This window comes from Eptatretus burgeri, chromosome 10, assembly GCF_056783735.1.
Source record: "Eptatretus burgeri isolate ZD-2024b chromosome 10, Ebu_testis_v1, whole genome shotgun sequence".
Classification (NCBI taxonomy): domain Eukaryota; kingdom Metazoa; phylum Chordata; class Myxini; order Myxiniformes; family Myxinidae; genus Eptatretus; species Eptatretus burgeri.
This window is the reverse complement of record NC_140970.1, coordinates 58162819-58183338: the sequence shown is the minus strand read 5'-3', so window position 1 is coordinate 58183338 and position 20520 is coordinate 58162819. Positions and strand designations below refer to the sequence as shown.

At 45.7% G+C, this 20520-nt stretch overlaps 1 protein-coding gene and 1 pseudogene across 1 annotated transcript in view; one reads left to right on the top strand and one right to left on the bottom strand.

The window, feature by feature from the left end:
* Positions 1 to 20520, top strand: part of LOC147018649 (uncharacterized) — a 119928-nt gene that overhangs the window by 459 nt on the left and 98949 nt on the right. The window contains exon 2 of the mRNA XM_085898531.1: positions 19880 to 19951. Within this exon, the coding sequence (XP_085754657.1) occupies positions 19880 to 19951 (72 nt within the window). The remainder of the gene's footprint in view (positions 1 to 19879; positions 19952 to 20520) is intronic.
* LOC147018650 (uncharacterized) lies at positions 2557 to 3873 on the bottom strand (annotated as a pseudogene).

The window sequence follows — 20520 nt, the reverse complement described above, 5'->3', positions numbered from 1 at the left end:
GTGTGTGTGGTATACAGGTATGTGTGTGGTATACAGGCTTGTGTGTGGTATAAAGGTTTGTGTGTGTGGTATACAGGTATGTGGTATACAAGTGTGTGTGTGTGTGGTATACAGGTCTGTGTGTGGTATACAGGTATGTGTGTGTGGTATACAGGTACGTGTGTGTGTGTGTGTGAGTGTGAGTGGTATACGTGTACGTGTGTGTGTGGTATACAGGTATGTGTGTGGTATACAGGTATGTGTGTGGTATACAGGTATGTGTGTGGTATACAGGTTTGTGTGTGGTATACAGGTGTGTGTGAGTGGTATACAGGTATGTGTGTCATGTACAGGTGTGTGTGTGGTATACAGGTGTGTGTATGTGTGTGGTGTACGTCTGGACGACACATGATTACGGAGTGAAAATAGGAGTAATCGTTTTATTTAGCTGCTTTTCCAGCACCGAGACAAACAAGTCGCCATCACACATTGTGCAACGGACGCCATTTTGTTTTCCTTCTCGGCGTCAATTAGCACAATGATGTCAATTGTCAACAGAATTCAAACTGGGTAATTGTTTTCAGACTTTTATTTCCATAACAAGTGGGAAATTACTAAAAGTAGGGATGCACTATAGAGAGAGATTACGTGACGACGTGACATTTTGTGACATTTGACAAAAGCCATAAAAACTGCGATATTCTGTGACAAAACAGATTTTATGTGACAAACTAGGTTTTCATATGACAGTGTTGAGAGAATTGTGGCACATTTGACAATAAAGTTTTGTCCGCGCTAGTTTTGTACCAGATATATCACGATGACTATCCTTCTAGAGTAAACTTTTTATCGGTGGTCACCATCAGCAAGGTGAGAGGTAAGATGAACACACATTCTCACGTCAAGTTTTGTTCATTTTTGCGCTTTGTTTATCACTGATACCGCAGACTTCTTTGCATTAACACTGTTCAGTTAATAATACTTTTTGCTTACACTGGAACGGGAAACTCCGGGAGCTAAAAGGGTTCTTGGAGACAAGTATTCATTTTTGGAAAGGAATGATATCAAACTGGACAAGAGTGATGGACGATGCTGTATGTAACCATGTTAATTAGAGACCTGACTGTCAGCCCCGCAGCTATTTCATCACTACGCCTCCTGTCATTCGATGCTGAACATTTACGCTTATTGTGCAGATTCCTGGACTAAAAACAGGTATGTTAGATGTCTGATGTCAAATGCATGGAAATTCAGGACCACAACATAAAATTGCTCAGATTAATCTGGGACCGAAATTGGACGGCCGTCTAGTCTCGGTTCCTACCTACGTGTGTCAAGGCTTCAGATGGGACGGTCGTCCTCGAAAAGTGGGGGCATTCCATAGTAATAGTACAAAGCAGGAAATAGAGATGCATTATGATATTAGGAGCATTTTTGTGGTCCTTGAATTCCAATGATGTTTTGTGCTCAGAATTTGCTTTATCAGACGATGTTGGTCTGCTGTTAACATGTTTCGTTAATTTCTGCACAACAATGCCCAGACTGATGTTTTTTCATCAATAACACGAAAGAACATATCGATTGAACAATAATTGCTGAACATTATTATGGGTGTTACACTTCATTTGTGGTTGAAGTACACTATATAGTCCGGTGGCTTTGCGAAAAAATCATGATATGCTGGATTAAAGCAACAAACTTTGCACACTGGTTCTTTGGGTCCCATGGAAGCATATTAGAGGGTGGTGCCCAGTCTGCCATGTCCAGGTCAAAATGGCCGCCAATTTCCAAAATGGCCACCTGAATAGCATTTCTGACCACATATAAATACTACTAAATTGCATGTAAGGGTGATTTAGGAGGTTTAACTACAAAGAACCACACAAGATAACTTGGAAAAATATTTGGACAACTCCTTATTTGCATAAATTCAAAATGGCTGCCACATTGTATCCCAGGCTACCTAATTTTACAATTAGACCTTTTTTCAATATGTTTCTTATGAGCATACTGCTGCAAGAGATTTTTCATCAGATAAATATTAGGCATTATCTAAACTGTTAGCTACAGTTTGGCTACAGTTACTGTTTGTGACGTCATAGTTAATAAAATGCCATCCCACTTTAGACCTTTCGCAAGTCTTCCCATCACACACTATTCTAAGGGCATAGTGAGTGCATCATGGAAACATTTGCAAAAGGTTTACTGTCACTTATAGTTGTCAGCATTGACGTAATTTACGTAAGTGTACCTCTATAAATGTATCTGAATTCATGCATGTAATGATAAAAAAAGAATGTTTGAGCTCGGTTTACAACATCTTACTACATAAAAACTCATAATTATGTGGTTTACGTGATGACTATCTGTTGGGAAAAATACCACCACCTGTGAGAAAAATCCAAATGACGTCATAATGCATATGATCAAGGTTAAAATGTAAGTCATGCTTCAAAAGTACCTTTTGTACTCATGCACCAACCCTTATTAGTTACTATTTGCATAAAACTGACCAATTGAGTTCTGCTAAGGATATCAGTTACATTCCATACTCAGCGAGTGCAACTTCCCCTGCACTCAGAGTGCTGTGCACTCCAAGCCTGTACTACTGCATGTGCATCTCCTTGAGCATAGTGGTTCAGCCTTACAGCCACACTTGATGAGCTGTCTGCAGCGTTTTGCGGCCTCTGGTATTGTTGTCCACAGTGGTTTCCATGTGTTGTCATTATTAGTCCAACCGAACGCATCAGGACTAGGGACATTCTGTTCAGTTTTCAGGCTCGTCAACCAGATGCTAGCTTGGTGTATACTCCGGTTTGTGTGCTGGATCAGAGCAGCCTGAGATGGTGGGAGATTCTGCATCATTTGTACTTTGCGGGGGAAGAGTTTCTTCCTCAGGTCATTGACGCTTTCAGACGAGGTTGTGCTGTCATGCAAAATGCAGGTTAATTGTTTTATGACTTTGAAGAGAGGCGATTCAACCGACATTGGCGTGAAAGGATACTGCATAGGGAAGTGGAAGGCTTCAGTAGCTGTAGGAAATGCCCTCCGGGCCTCCCAAGATGACTTTTTTGCCCTTCCATTGAACTGTGATGTAGTATCTGACCCAGTGAAGGCATGGAAGAATGGAAGTGCTCTGGATTTCCCTTCACCGAGTTCACCACAGAGGGAGTTGATGTGGTAGAACCTGAAGTGTTTTCCTTTTCCAAATGCTACTCAAAGCTGAACATCAGGATGTTTCTCCACAAGGTCAAAGAATATGCCAGCCAGAATGACCACAACATCTGTATCCACTGTGCTGACCATAACAGTCTTTGCACCCTTTTGTAAAGCATCTGCGATATGAAGGCACATTCTGGAGTCGGTCTCTTCATGATCGGTTGCTGGCATAGGTTCACTGCTGCCTTTGGACACAACTGATTGTCCAGAGGTGATGTACACTTACTTGTCAACTGGATACTCGTAGGCGGTAACTTCCTCTGTCAGCAAAGCAAACAGCTCTTCCTTGTTCTTGGACTCCTGTAGGAATGCAGCAACGTTTCCAGGCAGCTTTGTCTATGGGGCGACTTTCTTTCCCACGCCCTTCCCTCTCTTCTCGCGAGTAGTATCCTTCAGGCTGCCCTCCCTGTAGGTGTCCCATACAATGTCCATCCGTTTGCAGCTTCGAAGCTGGTGATTGGTCCAGCGTATGAAGTTTCCAGCACTGTAGTCACCAAATGTTGTAGCGTCACCTCGAGGAAGAGCGTGCACTATGGCTGGGCCATCAAACACTTTAACATCAAACTGTGTAGGAGCTTCTGGCTGCTTGCTGGGCTTCAGGAGATCCATTAACTGCGATTTAGAGCTTGGCAGTCAGAGTTTACCATGCTGACTCAAGGATGGGGGACCATCAATCGTGCAAAAAAAATAAAAATAATAAAAAATATATAAAAAATAAACATTAATTGTGACGTATTCGTGATGTCACAGCACCGTGTCTTGTCATTGGTCAACAGATAAATGGCCGTAATTTGGGAACCGCTCGTCCGATTAATATCAAACCTAGAAAAGGCACATCTGCGGGTCCCCAGCAATATTCCTGGCAAGTTTCAATCAGATCGGACCGTCAATCGTGCAAAAAAAAATAATAATAATAAATAAATAAATAAGCATTAATTGTGGCGTCATTCGTGATGTCACAGCACCGTGTCTTGACATTGGTCGACAGATAAATGGCCGTAACTTGGGAACCACTTGTCCGATTAATATCAAACCTTGAAAAGGCACATTCGCGGGTCCCCGGCAATATTCCTGGCAAGTTTGGTGGTCGCAGACACACACACACACACACACACACACACACACACACACACACACACACACACACACACACACACACACACACACACACACACACACATTGCTGGAATTATAGACAGATTTCATGGACTTTAAAAAGGTTAATTGTGCTTCACCCTTGGTTTCACACCTCTGAGCTGCTTGTTCCGCCCACCGCGAACTGGTGGTGCAACATCAGGTGGCGGAGGTTGGATTTATCTAAAAAGAGGGCAACGCATAGCTATTTTAAATGGTGTTACTTCATGAAGATCTGTATTAAATCTATTTTAATCCACACGTTCATCTTCATGTTTATGTTGACTTTAGAGATTACTGGAAGGGATAATCAGGACACTGACTTGAATCAAGAAAAGTGAAATGAAAATGCTAAATAACCAATCAGCAGCTTTTCAAGCACGGCAAGCGGCCACTGTAAACAGGCAACAGACGAACGCGCGGACAAGCATCACAATTCACAATACATACACACATATATATATATATATATATATATATATATATATATATATATTGTATATATTATATGTTGGAGGGAAAGTATGTTGTCTGTATCATCTACCTCTCTAAGAGGATTTGACCAAGGAAGCTGAAAATTTCAGGGATTCAAGAGGGCTCCCTGATGTTGTGCTTTTGCAGGTTTCATTTGATTCCATCAAGTTCTGAAAAAAGTTTTTTTTTTAATTTAAATTCCTTCAGAAGAACGTGTTGCACGCTTGAAATGACATCGCCCGTAGGGTGGGTACTCTGTTATTGTATTACTAATCATAAAGACAATAATATGACCCCCCCGCCCCTCCCGGGTCGCTCCTGTCGGGAGTGGGTGCTTCTTTTGTGTATACAAGGTTTTCTGACATCCCTGTATGGTTAGCCCCATGCTTTTGCAGACAAACGGAGGGTGGGGGTGAAGGTTGGCTCCGTTTGTCTGTCTGTCTATCCATCCGTTATGCGATCTTAGTTGGACAGAAATTCACCAAACTTGGTAGTTATGATCACCACATGCCAAAAAGGCGCAAGAGTCGTGTGATTTTGGCCCCGCCCCCTGAGGTGGGGTCAAAAGGTCCAGTGCCGAAAACTGCTCATTCAGGCACATTTTTCAATTTTTTTTAAGGAAACTTTATACATGCAAACAACATTGGGGGACACATGAAATATGTAACGATTTTTTGGATTTAGAGAGGGGGGGGGACTGAGCGTCAGGAGGGTCAAAAACGGTCAAAAAAAATTTAACTCCAATCTTGATATTGGGACCTTCCTGGTGGAACTTTTTGCCATCTTTCAACTTTGCTTTAGGTGGGAAGCGTGGGGATTTGCGATGATGCGCCATTTCTCCCTCCTCCAAATCCTGGTGGCATCTAATCAAATCTGTTTCTGGTGTATGTTCCCCCTCCATCCCCTCCCTTACCTCAAACGGCTGCACTGCTGATACTGCATGTGAAAAGGCTGAATGCCTAAACTCAGTGTTTGCATCTAAATCTTGTGTCCGAAACCCATCGCTTTCTGTACCCACCTTACCCAGTCGCACCCGGCTGTCCCTGGACTCTGTGTCCTTTTCGTCTGACAAATTGGAGAGCTTGCTGTCAAACCTCAACACAGATTCTGCAACCCATCCAGACGGCATCAGCCCACATGTCCTAAAAACCTCCTCTTTTTCTCTCTCTCTCTCTCTCTCTCTCTCTCTCTCTCTCTCTCTCTCTCTCTCTCTCTCTCTCTCTCTCTCTCTCTCTCTCTCTCTCTCTCTCTCTCTCTCTCTCTCTCTCTCTCTCTCTCTCTCTCTCTCTCTCTCTCTCTCTCTCTCTCTCTCTCTCTCTCTCTCTCTCTCTCTCTCTCTCTCTCTCTCTCTCTCTCTCTCTCTCTCTCTCTCTCTCTCTCTCTCTCTCTCTCTCTCTCTCTCTCTCTCTCTCTCTCTCTCTCTCTCTCTCTCTCTCTCTCTCTCTCTCTCTCTCTCTCTCTCTCTCTCTCTCTCTCTCTCTCTCTCTCTCTCTCTCTCTCTCTCTCTCTCTCTCTCTCTCTCTCTCTCTCTCTCTCTCTCTCTCTCTCTCTCTCTCTCTCTCTCTCTCTCTCTCTCTCTCTCTCTCTCTCTCTCTCTCTCTCTCTCTCTCTCTCTCTCTCTCTCTCTCTCTCTCTCTCTCTCTCTCTCTCTCTCTCTCTCTCTCTCTCTCTCTCTCTCTCTCTCTCTCTCTCTCTCTCTCTCTCTCTCTCTCTCTCTCTCTCTCTCTCTCTCTCTCTCTCTCTCTCTCTCTTCTATTCACCCTCTCATTTGCTCAACATCATCTGCCATCTGCTTGAAAATCAGCAAACATTACTGCTCTGCATAACAAAGGTGCAAAAACAGATGCCTGCAACTACAGACCAATCGGCCTTCTCCTAATCATCAGCAAGGTTATGGAATCCATCATCGCTTCAGACATTAAATCCTTACTCTTCTCCAATCGCCTGATTTCCAATCATCAATTTGGTTTCAGACCAGTTCACTTTAACCTGCAAATGCTGCTTCTGCTCTCCCAACAATGGATGGAGGTCATCAATGCCAGACATGAAATTATTCCAAGAGATAGATGGCTTTAATCAGAATTTTGGGTAAGGATGGTTTGACAGGCCTACTACATGTAAAAAAGGGTGCTCAATCCAAAAAAAGCAGTGTTATTGACCCTACTCAAGACAAAATGACCATTTTAACCCTTTTTGCCCATATATGACCACATTCGGTCAAATTATTTTGGGTAGGTGGGTTTAATCAGAATTTTGGGTAAGAATGATTTGACAAGCCTATTTTAGGTAAAAGAGTGTGCCAATTCCAAAACAAGCAGTCTTGTTGACCTCGCTCAAGACACAATGACTATTTTAACCCTTTCCGGTCAAATTATGACGATATTTGGTCAATTTCTATTGGTCCGTGTTTGGATGTTCTTTCTGAAGGTGTGCACATCGTTTGAATTGTATCACATAATATTATGTTCTGTTCATGATAATCATGACATATAAATATATATGATAAATATATAATGAAGAAGTAACTAATTGGCCAATCGCTTTGTTCAGTTTTTGGCCACCAGTGGTCAAAAGTTTGAAATTCCATGTTGGGGCATATCGCATGTTTGCATAGTCTTATCGAGCAGTGTGCAAAATCAACAATGATGTCAAGACTAATTGTTTTAATTTGTATTTTCATTTTCTGTTTGCAGGTGGCAGCACCTCCTTGAGTGGCTCAGATGATATAACATGTGCTTTAGGCCTACATCTTACTGTGCGGCTGACAAGACAGTCATGTTTTTGGGACATGCTCCGTGAGGAACTACCCAATAAGTTAATCCTCATCATGGCTGATGGTGGAGAGGTGCCGTTGCAGTGTGTGTTGCATGTGGGTGATACAGAGCATGATGGTGATGCAGTGACTCCTTTTACTAAACAGACATGGGGAAACAGCAGGCGACATCGCTCAATCCAGAATTCAATATCAGAAGAGATCAAAGTACCTCGTTATATGTGAATCCATTAACTTTGAAGCTGAACCACTGCCTCATTATGGATTTCATAGTGACTGTTACAGCAAATTCATGGCTTGTCAGACACAGTCAAAAGAAAAGAAAATATTTTCTGATGAACATGTTACTGTTGAAACACGATCTATGGTGGAACAGCCCCCAGTGGCAACTACCTCAACTACTGTTGTGCTGAAGAAAAATTGTATTTTCTGCAATGGTCCGGACCATAAGCATTTCCCCAGTGGTTTTGAAACACTATCTCCATGTGAAACTATACAAGCACAGGACAGTATTTTCAATGCTGCAAGGCAACTGAACGACAAAGATTTCCTTCGTGAATACGAGCACATTGACTTCGTAGCCAAGGAAGTCAATGACCACAACACATGTAGAGCAAGGTATATTGCTAAAGGTACCAAGGTTCAAATAAAAGAAAAAGGTTCAACGTAGGCACAGAGACGAGAATCTGCTTTCTTAAGAATAATTTCATATATAGACTCCGAAATATTTCTGAAAGAAATTTCAAAGAAATTGGTTGATGTTAATCAAACCCACATTGAATTTCTCAAAGAAGAGGAGGGGAGGGAAGACCCTACCTCTGAACCATACAATCTTTTGTCCAAAATCAAAGCACATTATGGCAGCAAGCTTCAGGTTGATCAAGAAAGTAAAAAACAAGGGACCTATCTCTCTATCACAAAGGATGCTATGGACAATGAAATAAAGAATGTAGCTTTTTTCCTCTGGGGGAAGATCCAGAAGCTCCGAGAGAATAAACTCCCAAATCCAATCACAGTAGAAGCAATCCATGATGGTCAGTCTACAAATATACCGACTGAAATATCAGAGTTCTATAGGATTCTGTACACCGGCTCAAAAGATGACGCCAGTGAGAGAGTGGAGCGGTATATTGAATCTCAGCTGAGGATGATATCTACAAAACTACTAATGGAACAGTGAAGCCATCGAAACACATGCTGCTGGGCATGGGTTTGAAGAGTATTACTGGCTCCAGGAAGGTTCAGGAAATTATTAAATCACTTTGACCATTGTATAGGATATCATACTGCAGAAGAATATGAGACCCAAATTGCCGCTGACATTATTGAGAAGAACCGAGTTCTTCCTGATGGCCTGCAAGCAAGCAAAGGACTAAGCACAAACACAGCTTGGGACAACTATGATGAATAAATGTATCATGACACACAGGGCATCTGTGTCCAAAATGAAGTTCCAGTTATATCAACACCAACAGCAACAATGAAAACATCTTCTACAAGCTCGGAATCAATCACAGTAGCAAGCTCATCAACTTCCTATTTCTATGAACAAACGAAGCAAGAGAAGTCTTGAAATACCAAATCCAGAACTCGAACCAGTGAGAAAGAAAATTAAGATATCGAATTTTTCCTTTGATATACAAACAATGGACAAGCCTGTTTGGAGAACACAATGAGGCACCAGAGTACGAATGCTCACACGTGGAGGCAGATACCAGCCTAGTATACCATCTCAGCATGCTGTCAAAAGCAATACCAGGACAGAATGTTGTTGTCCGTGCAACAGACACTGATATCATGGTCATTCTCCTGTATCATTCAAGACAACTCAAGGCCAATGTGTGGATGGACCTTGGACATTCGAGTGATAACACTAGAAGGTATGTCCATATTACTGCGCCAGCAAACCACCTCGGCCCAGTTGTTTGCAAGGCACTACCAGGTTATCAGGCTCTGACAGGATGCGACTACATGTCTCCCTTCTTCAGGAAGGGAAACGTGAAACCATTGAAGAAAGCTCAGAAGAGTGCTCTCCATCTCGAAGGCATCAGCATGCTCCGAGAGACAACCGCCTTTGATGATGACGACAGCCTTGTAGAAAGATATGTGTGTTCACTCTATGGTCAAGGAGCATTATCATCCGTGAATGACGCTAGATTGAAAATCTTCCTACAGAAATACAAACCGACAGATCCAGACAGTCCATTGGAGAAAATAAAGGCACTTGATGTAGGTATGCTCCCACCCTGCAAAAATGTTCTGATGCAAAAATTGGCACGGTGCAATTACGTGGCATATCTCTAGAAGCACGCACATCTAAGAGATCCACGAGAGAACATTCAACCCACAGGTCACGGCTGGAAAGAGGTCAACGGAGATTTTATACCACTCTGGTTTACCGGCAGTCAGATCCCAACTATTCTTTCTAAAACCATGGAACCAGAAGATGTCACAGATGGAGATGAGGATGATGATGACAATGATTGTATTACTGAGGATGATTCAGAGGATGAAGAAGACAGTGATGATGATGATAATGGAAATGACTAATTGAATGTGGTAAATTGAAAGGGTAAATGGAAAGCTTGCAAATATTCAACACTGGGGCCTATTCATATTTGGCCAAAAGCTGGCCAAAAATAGTTATTTTGTCTTACATAGGGTCAATAAGACTGCTTTTTTGGTAATCAGCACCCTCTTTTACCTAAAATAGGCTTGTCAAATCATCTTTGCCTGAAGTTCTGATTAAACCCACTATTTGACGGAATAAAGGAATATTTGGCCAAAAAGGGTTAAGATTGTCATTTTGTCTTGATTGAGGTCAATAAGACGGTTTTATTTGGAATCGGCACCCTTTTTTACATAAAGTAGGCTTGTCAAATCAGCCTTACCTAAATTCTGATTAAACCAACCTACCCAATGTAATTTGACCAAATATGGTAATATTTGGTCAAAAAGGGGTTAAAATGGTCATTTTGTCTTGAGTGGGGTCAATAAGACTGCTTTTTTTGGATTCAGCACCCTTTTTTACATAGAGTCGGCCTATCAAACTATCCTTACCCAAAATTCTGATAAAAGCCATCTATCTCCTTGGGTAAATCAGGGCCATATCCCAAGACATATCGCATGCTTTTGTCATGGTCTGGCACCCTGCCCTGCTCACCAAACTCTCTTCCTATGGTATACAAAGCCACCCCCACTCATGGCTCCCAGACTTCCTCTCCTGTCACAGCCAACGTGTGGCCTAAATGTAGTTCTCTCATCCCCTCTTCCTGTTCAGGCTGGAGTTCCTGAAGGCAGCGTCCTGGGCCCTGTTCCTTTGCTGGTTTTCATCAATGATCTCTCCGACTCTCTGGAAAATCCTCTTTAATCTCTTTGCTGATGACTCCACCCTCTGCCACACCATCTGTCATCCTTCAGACTGGCAAGCAACAGCTTCTTCGCTCTCTGCAGAACTGGATAAAATCACAAACTGGTACAACACGTGGAACATGTCTTTCAATCCTGACAAATCTCACACTCTCACTCTGTCTCTCCGAAAGGACCGTTTGGAAAACCCTCCCATCTACTTTCTCAACAATCCTCTTGAAGAAGTCCTTTCATTCAAGCTTCCGGGTCTCACCATCTGCCATGATCTTTCCTGGGAAAGCCACATTTCCAAGATGGCCTCCAAAGTCAGTCGCCGACTGGGCTTCCTCCATTGTGCAAAGTCCTTTCTCAGCCCACCTGAGCTCCTGACCACATACAAAGCTTTTGTCCACAGCCTGATGGAGTACTGCTCTCCCCTCTGGGCTGATGCTCCTGCCTCTCTCCTTTCATGGCTTGATGATGTGGAAACCAAGGCATTTAGGATCATTGGTATCTCCCGCGGTGAGGCTGTCTTTGTGCCTCTCTCTCTCACTGCAGGCAGGTCGGTGGTCTTTCTGTGTTCTCCCGTCTCCTCTCCGGTCTCGCCCCCCACCCCCCTTGCTCCGTCTGTGATATGTACCCACCATATTTCTGCAGGGCACTCAAGGTCCGCCAGCAAACCCCTTCTATTAAAACTACCAAAATCACGACTGCTCACCTTCACTCTTTCATTCCTCTTTTTCCCCACCTTTGGAATAAACTCCCACACTCTCTTCAATCCCATTCTTCCCTCCAAGTCTTCAAAAGAGCTGTTCACCACCACCTCTTATCTTCCCCCAACCAAAACCATGATCTTTTCTACCCCCTTTAATCCACCCAAAACCCACCTCCCTCAAATTCCCTGCCTTCCTTCCTGAAAGCTCCCTGTCATGTAAGGTCCTGCAAGTCCCTGTGGTGTCCATCTTGTTTACCCCCATGTTCCCTGCCTCATCCAACTCCCTTCCACAGATCTCTAATGTCTCTGTTCCCCACTGTTTTGTCTTTCCCTCTCCTGCCCCTCTTGTTGTACGTTGTGTGTGCTCTCATATGAGCCTCGACAATGTATGCAAAAAAAAATTGAACTTCGCTCTAGGTTATAGATATATATATATATATATATATATATATATATATATATATATATATATATATATATATATATATATGAGGAGGTCTTCTGACATCCCTTTTTCTGACACATCCCTTTGCTCTTTCCATGTTTTGTATCCCCTCCCCCCTCCCGCTCCCCCTCCCGCTCCCCCCTCCAAGATTTCTGCAAGGCGTACATGGTCCACCGTCAATCCTCTTCTGATGAAACTCCCAAAATTCAGAATCACTTCTCACCTCCACTCATTCATTCCTCTTTTTCCTGATTGCGAAACAAACTTCAACATTCTCTTCAATCTCATTCGTCCCTCCAGGTCTTCAAGATAGCTCTTCACCACCATATCGGATCATCCCTAATCCAAAACCATTACCTTCTCTGAGCTTGATACGCACGCACACGCAAAAATACACACACACCACACACACCAACTTCTAGCCCTCAGGTCAGGTATGGGAGCATGTGCCAGAGCAGAGTGTCACTGTATCCACTTTCCGCCAGTACTCCAGGGGCCTCCGCCTGGCCCATCCCCATCTACAGCTGCTGGTAACAAATCTCATTTGAGTCTCTCTTCTCAGCAATCGCTTGTTGGACACAAAGTCCGACCAGAGATAGCCAAGGATTCTCCGAAGAGACGTAATACTAAGGGAATTAAGTCTCCATCTTAGATCCCTGGTCATAATCCAAGTGTCACATCCATAGAGCAAGACTGGAAGCCCCAAGGACCTGAAGACTTGGACTTTCATCCTCCTGCACAGGTACCGACAGTGCCACACCCCATAATCCAGTGAATCCATGACTCCCCAGGCCCGACCCAGACGTCTGTTGACCTCTGACTCACAACCAGCAGACACATGAATATCACTGCCAAGGAAAGTGAATCTCTCCGTAACCTCAACATCCTCACTACAAACGGGTACAGACAAGATAGCAGCATCCAAGATGTCATTGAATGCCTGGATCTGAGTTTTGACCCAGGAAACCCATTACCCCAGCGGCTTCAACTCCTCATTCAACACCTCGATGACCCCCAAAATGATATCTGGAGTCTCCACAAAGATGACTGCACCATCTACAAAATCAAGGTCAGAGATTTGACATTCCCAAACGATGCACGGCAGCTTGATCTCTCAAGCCTCAGTGTGTAAAGTTTCGCCTCAATCTGTCCAGCCATTCTGGAAAAGATTTGTTAATTTTTTTTTCTCCAAAACAATATGGCTGCCGAACCACGTGACCTATGGCGTCATAATTATCAACTAAATATTCTACGAAAAAAAGATACATACTGTACTTCAGTAAAAATTTCCTGTCGATTGGACGAACGAACGGTTGCCGAGAAAATGAATTTTAAAACGAAAAAAACCCCCGAAAATTGCCGGTGGAATAAGAAAAATAATAATAATAAAGAAACAGAAGAACAACAACACCGGTTACCTCAGCCTTGTAGGCTTCGTACCCGAAGTCGTTTGTCGATCATAAACTGAAGTCTGTGGACAGACAGACAAAGCGAACTGATTGGTTAAACCCTGCTTTTTGCTTCACACATGGCCGTGAGGTAATAATAACAAGGTAGGCTCAGTGAGGGTATGAGGTTTTATTACATTTACTCATTTTTTTTTGTTGTTTACTCATGTTTAACATTTGATGTGGTATTTTGCAGATAATGAAACATAAAATTAAAAAAATATATTTTATATGGTTCGATAGAATGTGGAAGAAAACAAGGACAAAAGCACAAGATGTCATCGCCCCGTTGGTTTAGTAATTTTTCTGTACAGAGTTAAAGGGCTAGCCCATATTTATTTACAACTAAAATGGCAGCCAGTCTACCAGTCAGCCATCTTTGATCAGATCGCAAAACAAAGTGAGGGGCACGTGTATGCCATCGTGTACTGTGTTTGTGCCAAGTTTGAATAAAATTGGACCATCATGGATGTCTGAGAAATGGTTGGGGACACGTTTAAGTATCAAACCAGCTGCCACTCAGCCATGTTGGATCTGATATCATAATCAGATCTGTTTTGGACAAAGTCCAATGGTATGGGGGCGAATTAATCAATACAATCATGATGCCCTGGTAATGTGGAGCAAACCTAAATGATGAGAATGAGGTGTTGGAGGTGATGTGGTGACAGTGTGGGAAGAGCGGGTGCATCTACCATCAGCTGATTGTAAATGTCACCAATGTTTTACAATCGATGCTGCTCGAGGGAAGCACATAGGGATGTTTGGCAGTGAGTTAAAAAAAAAAAATTGATGCGAAATACTGTGTTTTAGCAGTGAAGAAAAACAATTTTTCATTCACAGAGATAACCTGCTTACCTCAGAAGATCATTATATCTCCACATATGAACCAAAAGTGACGTGTTAATACCAGTGATTTTGGACTAAACGATGCAGAAATCAAGAAAATGACCGAACACCAAGACCTCAAGAATGAAGTGAAAAGATCTTGGAAGCTGAAGAATGCCAAAGTTGGACCAGTGATAGTTGGAGCTTCAGGAATGAGAACAAAGAAGCTCAGAGAGATATTAAAAACCAACCCTGGGAATATTATTACAAACGAACTTCAGTTGGAAGCTGTCCGGGGCTCAGCGACGATGCTGAAGAGAGCGCTCGGCACAACACTTTGAGAACGGAAAACTTCACAGCTTGGTCCATGAATCGTGACCCCTTACTGAAATGAAGGTGGATACCTTGATCCCATCCTGGGAGGACTCCATTCCACATTCTGAAACTCGCATATGAAGATACCAATCAACAACAACAACACACACGCGCACGCACGCACACACACGCACACACACATTGACATTTATTAGTGTAGATACAAGATTATGGGAGTAGAGTTTGGGCCAGAGGTAAATCGTGTACCGCAGGGTTGGTGTGCAATGTGAGGTGAGGTTTGGGTCGGTGTGTAAATAGTGTGTACCGTGAGGTGGGGTTTAGGTCCGTGTGTAAATGGTGTGTACCGGAGTCATTCATCTGAACAATTCAAGTTCTAGTGGTTTGACGTCATGAGTGGTGCAAACGGCGACCCCCCCCCCCTCCCCAAATAAGAAAGATTTGTCGTCAACTCCGATGAGATCAAATGAAATGAGTTCTGTTTATTTTTAACGGAGTTTGTTCCTGTTGGTTTATGTAGAAACTAAAGGTCGTTATAAACCTCATCAAGCCAATGCCGTGTAACCAGAGTCAAACTAATTATATCTCTCATTTTGGTTTGTAACGGTGTGAAAGGGATCTTGTGATCCTCGGAGGGGACCGTGTGTGTCCGAGGCTCGGAGGGGACCGTGTGTGTCCGAGGCTCGGAAGGGACTGTGTGTGTCCGAGGCTCGGAGGAGACCGTGTGTGTCCGAAGCTCGGAAGGGACCGTGTGTGTCCGAGGCTCGGAGAAACTGTGTGTGGTGTGGTGTAGCCTGCGGGCATGCAGGGCGGGGCATGATGATGATGCATGATGGGCATGATGATGGGAGGAGGGGTCGGCGTGGTCATCGGGTCTGCAAGGGATATAAGGTGTACGCGCCGCCTGAGGCGTTGTAGTAATGCTGGAGTCGCCCGGCTCGTGAGTGTGCTGAGTACGTAATAAAGGAGAGCCGCGGGCAAAGTACGCCCGCGCTCGCGCTTGTGCAACACAGCCCGGCTCGACTGTTCCCCCGCTCGTGTCTGCCTGCTAAGCATCTTCTATTCAGTACGTCACAGTTGGCTGACGAGGATCTTCGGATCGGCGTGTGCAGGGCGGCAAGTAACCCATGCGGTTCCAGGATACGGAGCCAAGGGTCTCGCCAGCACGAGCATGGCAGAAGGTCGGGGCATGGCGCACGGACGCGTACCCGTGTTCGGGGGAGATGAATTCGAGTTGTTTTCTGAACAGTTAGGTTGCTACTTTCGCGCGAATGATGTAGATGATGAAGAGAAACGCAAGGCGATCTTGCCCGCCTCGCTATCAACGGAGCACTACCGGCTGCTGAGTGATTTGGTGGCTCCAAATAAGCCCAGTGATGACGAGCTATCGTTTCAGGACATCGTGGCGAAAATGAAGACCCACTTGGCGCCAGAGAAGTCGTTACATCTCGCGCGGTTCCAGTTCGATCACCTCGCTAAGGGTGGCGAGGAGCGCGTTGCAGACTTCGTAGCACGGGTGAAGCATTCGGCTGTGCCTTGCAAGTTCACGACAGAGGAGCGTCCGGCACGGCTCAGAGATCGTTTTATTTCTGGTCTGCGAGACGCAAAGATGGTAGCAGCCATCCTGCGGTTGACCGGCATCACATTCGACTCGGCGGTCGGGACTGCTTTGTCTGTCGAGCAGACACTCACGGATGTTCGCACCATCGCTGGCCAGGACGTAATGAGTAGCTCCAGCTGGGGCATGTCGGCTGATCTCGAGGTCCACGCGGTGACCGCGCAGGTGCCGCAGGTCGCGCAGCCCGGAGTCCGCGCGATGGCTCAAGTGCCGCAGGTCGCACGCGCACCTGGCGGTGCGGGACGAGGGCGCGCACCGCAGCACGGTCGCACCGGGAGCGAAGGGGCTTTCCAGGGGTGCTGGGGGTGTGGGGGTCCGCACCTGCGACAAATGTGCCCGTATAAGAACACCGTGTGTTTGCATTGTCACAAGGTGGGACATTTGAAGCGTGTGTGTCGGATGGCGGGGGCCTCCGTTGGGGTCTTGAATGACGAGGTGCGGGAGGACCCCAGTGACCTGGAGATCGGCCTGCAACCGGGGCATGGTGATGCCGGCGAGCCGGAGCAGGAGATGCAACCACGGTTGAGTCTGTTTTCCGTTGGTTCGGAGATGACGACGCCGTTCACGGTGGAGGTCGAAGTGAATGGCCAGTCGACCGTGTTTTGCGTGGACACCGGGGCTGCGGTGTCGGTCATGGGTGAGCAGGCGGCTCGTGGTCTTCGCGGTGTTCGCCTGGTCAAGACGGCCTTGTCGCTGTACACGTACACCGGTGAAGCGATTGCACCGCTTGCGAGGGCCGACGTCTCAGTGCGCTACCGAGGTCGACGCGCCCGGCTCTCGGTGTTCGTGGTGCGAGGGGAGGGGGGAGGGGGGAGGGGCCCACCCTTTTGGGTCGGGACTGGCTGCCGCACCTTGGGCTGGATCTCCAGTTCGTACCTCCAGGTGTGCCAGTGCTCTCTTCGATGCCTGCGTCGAGTACCGAGGGCGAGGTTCTGGCGGCGGGAGCCGCGTTGATGCAACGGGAGCGGCCGTTCGTTGCTGCCTGCGGCGGCGAGAGCCGTATCAGCTCTCGCGATGAGTTCCCGCGCTTCGGCAGCGTTCGTGAGGCAATGTGCGCCGGTGTTGTTCGGGCAGCTTCGACAGGTTGCGGTGAGCCCGTGGCGTTAAAGGAAGTCGCGAGTCACAACATCGAGTCGACAACCAAGAGACGGACTCGTGATGTGGGTTGTGGGTTGCTGTTCATTGCATACGTGTTTTTCCTTGCTCTAGTGATGCAGTTTAACGTTGTTGAAATAAATGCCAGCAGTTCCCGTGTGAGAGTGGGTTTGGCGGAGATCAATCAATGGGATTTGTATTATGATCAATGTGATGTGGTGGCTTTGGGAGCGGTGGTGGCGAATAAAAAGGTTGGGTTGGCCTTCCGTTGTCCCGGGCCGCGGGTAGTTGCTTTGTCATGTGCTGGAATTTTATCAAAAGAACGCGTTGTACGGAAAAATGAGTTTGCAATGGTTCGAATGATGTTCGTAGTGATTTATAACGAGCCTATGATTGAAGTGTGGTTTAAATGGAATTGCTACCGTCTAGCTGCCGTGTGGGTCTCGGAGATCGACTCAGAGCCAAGACTGGTGCGCTGGTCGGCGTTACCCCCACCTCTGGTTGCGAGCGCAGCTCTCTGTGTTCGCTCAAGGCCGTTTAGACGGGCATTGGCGTCTCAACTCATTGTGGTGCGTGGGTTGTTTTGGAGCATTAAGTGCGTACAGCCGGCGGCGCTGTTCAGCGCCCCCGGCCAAGGTCGATCAAGGCTGGCGCTGGCGCCACGGCTTCCAGACAGCGGGCTTCCGGCCTCGGAATGTTTATCTACGTCGGGTCTGCCTGGGGGGAGTGGGCCGGAGGCGTTTGATGGTGCCGGGGGAGGTTTGCTCGGGAGATCGCCACGGCCTCGCCGAGGACCATGTCAGCATGAGCCGCCTGGGGGCGTTTCCGCTGTGTAGGGCTGCTGTGCTTTTCGCCTTGCTGCTTCATATCGGTAACGCGGCCAGAATTTGGGAGGTGCTGTGTCTTCGGAATCTGGCCGGGGCAGCTCCATTAGCTCGCTTTCACGCATTATATGATGTGGTGTGCTGTTATACTTCGCTGTTTTCATTTTTTGTGCCTTGTCGACTATTATACCGAAGTCCTTCGTGTTGTTTATGCTTATTATGGTGGTGATCATTTAATAATCATAGTTTTAGGAGGGAGGAGTGTGGTGTAGCCTGCGGGCATGCAGGGCGGGGCATGATGATGATGCATGATGGGCATGATGATGGGAGGAGGGGTCGGCGTGGTCATCGGGTCTGCAAGGGATATAAGGTGTGCGCGCCGCCTGAGGCATTGTAGTAATGCTGGAGTCGCCCGGCTCGTGAGTGTGCTGAGTACGTAATAAAGGAGAGCCGCGGGCAAAGTACGCCCACGCTCGCGCTTGTGCAACACAGCCCGGCTCGACTGTTCCCCCGCTCGTGTCTGCCTGCTAAGCATCTTCTATTCAGTACATCACAGGAAGGGACTGTGTGTGTCTGAGGCTCGGAGGAGACCGTGTGTGTCCGAAGCTCGGAAGGGACCGTGTGTGTCCGAGGCTCGGAGGGGACCATGTGTGTCCGAAGCTCGGAAGGGACCGTGTGTGTCCGAGGCTCGGAGGAAACTGTGTGTCCGACCCCCGGAGGGGACCTTGTGTGTCCGAGGGTCGGAGGGGACCGTGTGTGTCCGAGGCTCGGAGCCCTGAACGGTACAAGTTCCGGTGGTGTGACGTCATGAATGTTATTACAAAGAAAGAAATACAAGTGATGGACATTTTGTTCTGTGAACTCAGACTCATGTTGTAGCGTGTCCGTGATCACTCGCACGACGAGGACATTAGTGAGGAGACCTCGATGTACGAAGACAGGAAGTAAAGGATAAAACCCAAACAAGTTCTGCTTCACTTATCCATGGATTACAAGAACATCTCGAGACAACGGGGAAATGAACAGCGGAGACGGGATTTGGAGCTGAGATCTTGCGAGATCACGAACTTGCTGTTTAAATGGGAAACGAACGAACCGACATCTGATCATCATCGCATTTTACACATCACATAATGATTTGATAAAACATACAATGTTCGCCAATAAATTCACATTTAACAAATAATTATTTACCACAAAAATAAACAAATCGAGAGCCCAAATAATGAGATTCAACTGTGTGCCTCTGTGACGTCACAATAAACTGTGACATCACTGTGCGTGACATCACAAAGTAGTGTATTCACTGCTTCTCGAAGCACAGGCTACCTGTTGCTCTGCAAGTTGGGTCCTCGTTGTTTTGTGATAGATTCTCTCAAGTGTGTCTTTGTGACTACAATGACGTGCTCAATTGAATGGGAGGATCTTCAGGTTCGTACCTGTAAATGGTTTGTTTACCTGATAATTAACTCAGGGTTTTTGTTTAATCTTTGGCACACCTTCGACAAATTGGAACTGTGCCTTTCATTAATTAGTTTGAAAAATTTGTCATTTATATATTTAGTTGTTCTCATCGTATCGATGGGGATTGTGATTGACTCGGCGTGTTTCTCCATTTCTTTTCTCATCCCTTTCTTGAAACGAAGATGGGAAAGTTGTTGGGAGAAGGAGGTTTTGGAGAAGTTTTCCTTGCAAACCAAGTCAGTTCTGGAATCCAGGTATGGTGAACGTGGTGTTAATGAATGAGGTTTGGATGTTTTCTGGTTTGTTGATACTTTGATTCATGTCTCAGAAGGTGGTGAGGAAAGAGGTACTGTCGGTTTCACGAGTCTTCTGTCATGTCTGCTTGCACTCTTCATGATCACAACAAAAGTGAACATTTTCAATTGAGATGAACACAATTCAAACATGACGTAGACCAATTGTATCCCTGACAACAAACGATCAACAGAAGCTAATGTGACGAAACTCACCCTCACTCACTCCTGCGTGTTACTGCTCCTGCCGACGTTGAGTAAATGTTTGGGACGGTCGCCTCACCTGTGCTTTTCCTTGAAATTGTAACCAAATATAAGATGACGTCATGCCATTATGTACTGACTTCCATCTTGTGAGCAAGTTTATTTCATTGTCAAGAGTGAAGCTGGAAGTTTGATTCTGAGGAACAAAATGAATGACTGAATGAATGATTGATAATATTTTCCCTTCGTAGCGGAAGATGACCGTTCAGCTGTCACATTTCAATGGCGAGGTGGACTCCTTTTTGTGGTGTAAGAGTTGCAGCCTG